General features: G+C 33.6%; 1 protein-coding gene across 1 annotated transcript; it reads right to left on the bottom strand.

Annotated features, from left to right (window-relative positions):
• Positions 1 to 586: 586 nt before the first annotated feature.
• LOC134657618 (uncharacterized) lies at positions 587 to 2,558 on the bottom strand. Its single transcript, XM_063513184.1, has 3 exons — positions 2,182 to 2,558; positions 1,429 to 1,678; positions 587 to 947 (listed from the first exon to the last, which is right to left on the bottom strand). Exons 1-3 carry the CDS (start codon positions 2,314 to 2,316, stop codon positions 592 to 594), a joined length of 741 nt encoding a protein of 246 aa, XP_063369254.1. The 5' UTR covers positions 2,317 to 2,558; the 3' UTR covers positions 587 to 591.
• Between the last annotated feature and the right edge of the window lie 1,016 nt (positions 2,559 to 3,574).

The following is a 3,574-nucleotide window of genomic DNA, read 5'->3' as shown; positions in this document are numbered from 1 at the left end:
ATAATAAATACACATTCACAAAGATATCTTAAAGGTAATACACTCATTAGTCGTGATACACGATACTATAATAAATTTAATAATATAAAGCCATAATAATAATATAGCTAAGTTATTAATAACTAAATATAAAGGATAAGTAGTAAAACACAATAATACGAGAGATCATGACATTAGTAATCAACTAATCATTAAATATAAAACAAATAAAATAAGATCATGATAATTGTAATTATATACTTTAAAACATATAAAACATTATAAAATAATAAAATAAAACAACTATTAAAATAAACAAAAAACCATTTACAATAAAAAAAATAACCAAATATATACCTTCCAAAAAAATAAAAACAATATCACAACCTGTAATAAAAATACGATTTGAAGACGAAAGTTCCTTTTCAATCAAATTACTACTAACAGTGAAACTCCAGTTTCAGCATCGCATAAAATGAATGAAAAGAAGTTGAAAGCAGTCAATAAGTAAATAAATAATCAAACACACGCGCACTCACACAAAATAAATATAGCAATAATATTTGGTTTGAGCGTACTTTGCCTTTGGCATGTTAGTACGCCTTTATAGATCTACTGCTGCTTGTAGCCAGCATAAGCCATGTCAGCGGCTTCGATCTTGCCAGACCGTCCCCAGCCTTGGCTTTCCCAGCCACCGTGACCGTGTCCATGGTCATCATGGACTGGAGGGGCCCATCCACCGTGCTCCTCGTGCTTCTTAGCCAAGAGAGCCTTGATGATGGCAATGACCTTGGCAATGAAAGCAATCTTGGCGATGACGGCGAGCTTCCAGATGGAGATGGCGATGACGCCAAGGAAGAAAAGAGCCAACGCAATAGCCTTGGCCTTCAGAAGCAACATTAGGGGCAGGAGAATCTTTAACTTATTCTTAATTTCCTTCTTCTTCTTCTTGCCGCGGCCCTCCTCTGCTGCGAAATTGTGTAAATTTAGTAACAAATAATAAATAAACAAATAACATGACATTTTGGTTAACAACGTGTTGAAGTAAAATATCTCTTGTCAAATAGGCTACAAAATATTGAAATAATGACTGACGTTATTATAGTTCGTCTCTTTTAGCATTATAAATAAGGTAAACAATCTTGATGTGTGTTTTAATTGAAAAACACATTTTAAAAATAAGTTACGGCAAATATGTAACAATTATGAATCTAATACGATCATTTATATTCTTCTGCTTTCATAAGTAATAGTTACTGTTTTTTAAAAAGCGTTTTTCAATTAAAAGACATGTTTACTTGAAGCAGTGAAGATCGCTTACCTTCTTTCAAGTAGGTACTTTCTAATGCTAAAAAAACGAACTATAGAGGCAGTAAATGTAATATTATTAAGCAATATATTCCTGTCTAATGAATATAGTAAGATTAAGAAATGAATAAATCTGCTCACCACTATCAAGAGCCCTAGATTCTTCTTCATCATCACCGCCAAAGCTAACCTCCAGCTCGCTGTTCTGAAGCAGATCATTGGCCTTCTCCCAGAGTCTCTCAGTGACTTCCTTGTTTCTGATCTGGGGTTCGAAGGACAAAGGCTCCAAGCTGCGGGCTTCTTTAGGGTTGCTGTTCAGGATCGTGAGACCTTCGAAAATGTTGAGTTTGCGAACGGTTCCGAGGCGTTCGGTGGCACGAAGGGCATGTTCCTATAAAATGAAATGTTCTATATTATAATATTCTTGAACATTTAATTGGAGAGAGTAAGTTTGCTTTTATACATCATGTTATTTGTCTCTTTTTATTGTATAATAAGGTTTTTAGTACAAAACTATTTCATTAGAAAATGGTGTCATAAAGTTCTAGTTCGACTGTAATAAATTAAACTTCGACAAACTTAAATTACACTTTTATTTTATTTTATTCTAAACTATGAAAGGTATAGTTTATTATAACAAGTTGTAATTCCAACTTGAACTTGGGACATTGAACTAATACAAATAAAAAATAACTTATTAATTAAATATCAATGTTTTGTACTCATGAAAATAACAGTTTTTTTATCACTTTTGTTTAGATGACTCTAGTAAGCCACAAATTCACTATGACCAATAAAACATAATAAGAACCGTTTAACACTTGCGAAACTAAAACCGTATCACAGGAATTCACTGCTTCAAGTAAACATGTTCAAACACCGCACTTGCCGTACCTTGATGCATAAGTTAACATCACTATTCATGCAGTTCACGAAGCTGCCAACCACCGACTTTAGCACTGATACGTCCTTAGGCACAGGACTGGAGTAAGCCACAGCTGCCACGCTAAGAAGGACCAAGAACTTCATCTTGAAGATGTGTGGATGAACACAAACCACCGATTACGATTTGATTGTGATTCTCCAACCAAAGTCAACAGTTTTTTATTCGATCCGCCCCACTCCGACCTTTTCGCGAATTTACATTTTTAACTCGTATAGTATATTATCGTAGCTCGGAACACTATGGTCCGTGTGACACACATATTTCGATCATTAATATTAATTTTGTTTTGGGTAGCACGCTTTTTCTTTCGTTTGATATGTGATCGGTTTATGCGACAATGCAATATAATTTAATGCTTATTACCTACCTTCCTAATTAAAGGCGATAGGTACCTAAATGTTGAAATTGAAATAATATTGAGATCACATAGCAGGTACAGGTGTTCTTAAATATAAGCAGTTAATGTCACGCCACACATTTCCACATAGGGAAACATAATATACTAATCTAATCTAAATTGTACATATTATTGAAATGAATTATATACATTTTAATAAAATCTGACATGCACAAAAACTAATTAAAGATTTACAATCGCATGATTCACTACACAAAAGAGATATTATTTATCTTCAAAAAATTCACTTAGGATGATTATATATTTTTATTGACATATAGTGTGGGCTAGATGTGACCAGATAAGTTTAGAAAAAGGAAGTTTGTTAATGTTTTAAATTGTACGTTAATTACCCCGTTAAATTCCTAAATTTTTTTTTTTTTTTTTTTTTATTATGGCTTTCCCCTCTTGTGGTATTGGCAGGAGGGATTTTGCCAATGACGACGTTGAAAGACGTACCACGCACGATAAGAATGTTCGGTGAATAATTTTGATTTGGTGATAGGAATTGTGCTGGGAACCTAAAACAAAAACATTGTTATGGACAACACAGACAACACATGACATATGTACAGTTTATTAGAAAAAGAGCGGGAAAGGCTATAGTTTTGACAGTTAGGTAGCATGCCAACATAAGGAGAAAAATAAGAAATGGACAATAGATATAATATAAGATGACAAGTATTATAAAGTAGAGCAAGTAGAGCCGTTAAAGTTTTATATTATTTTCTTGTATGTGTTTAAGAAGTATTTCAGTGATGGGAGGATCCATGAGAACCAGAAGCGTTTGAAAATTGATAGGCCGCGGAATATTTTTCGGTAAAACATCATATAAAGAGTGGTTAAGTCTGTTGCAAGAAAAGAAAATGTGTTCCGTCGTTCCTTCGTCAAGACCGCACTCGCATAAAGAACTATCCCGCACCCTAATTTTTGCAAGGAATACA

The sequence above is a fragment of the Cydia amplana genome, chromosome 20 (genome assembly GCF_948474715.1).
Source record: "Cydia amplana chromosome 20, ilCydAmpl1.1, whole genome shotgun sequence".
Lineage (NCBI taxonomy): Eukaryota > Metazoa > Arthropoda > Insecta > Lepidoptera > Tortricidae > Cydia > Cydia amplana.
This window is presented reverse-complemented; position numbering and strand designations above follow the sequence as displayed.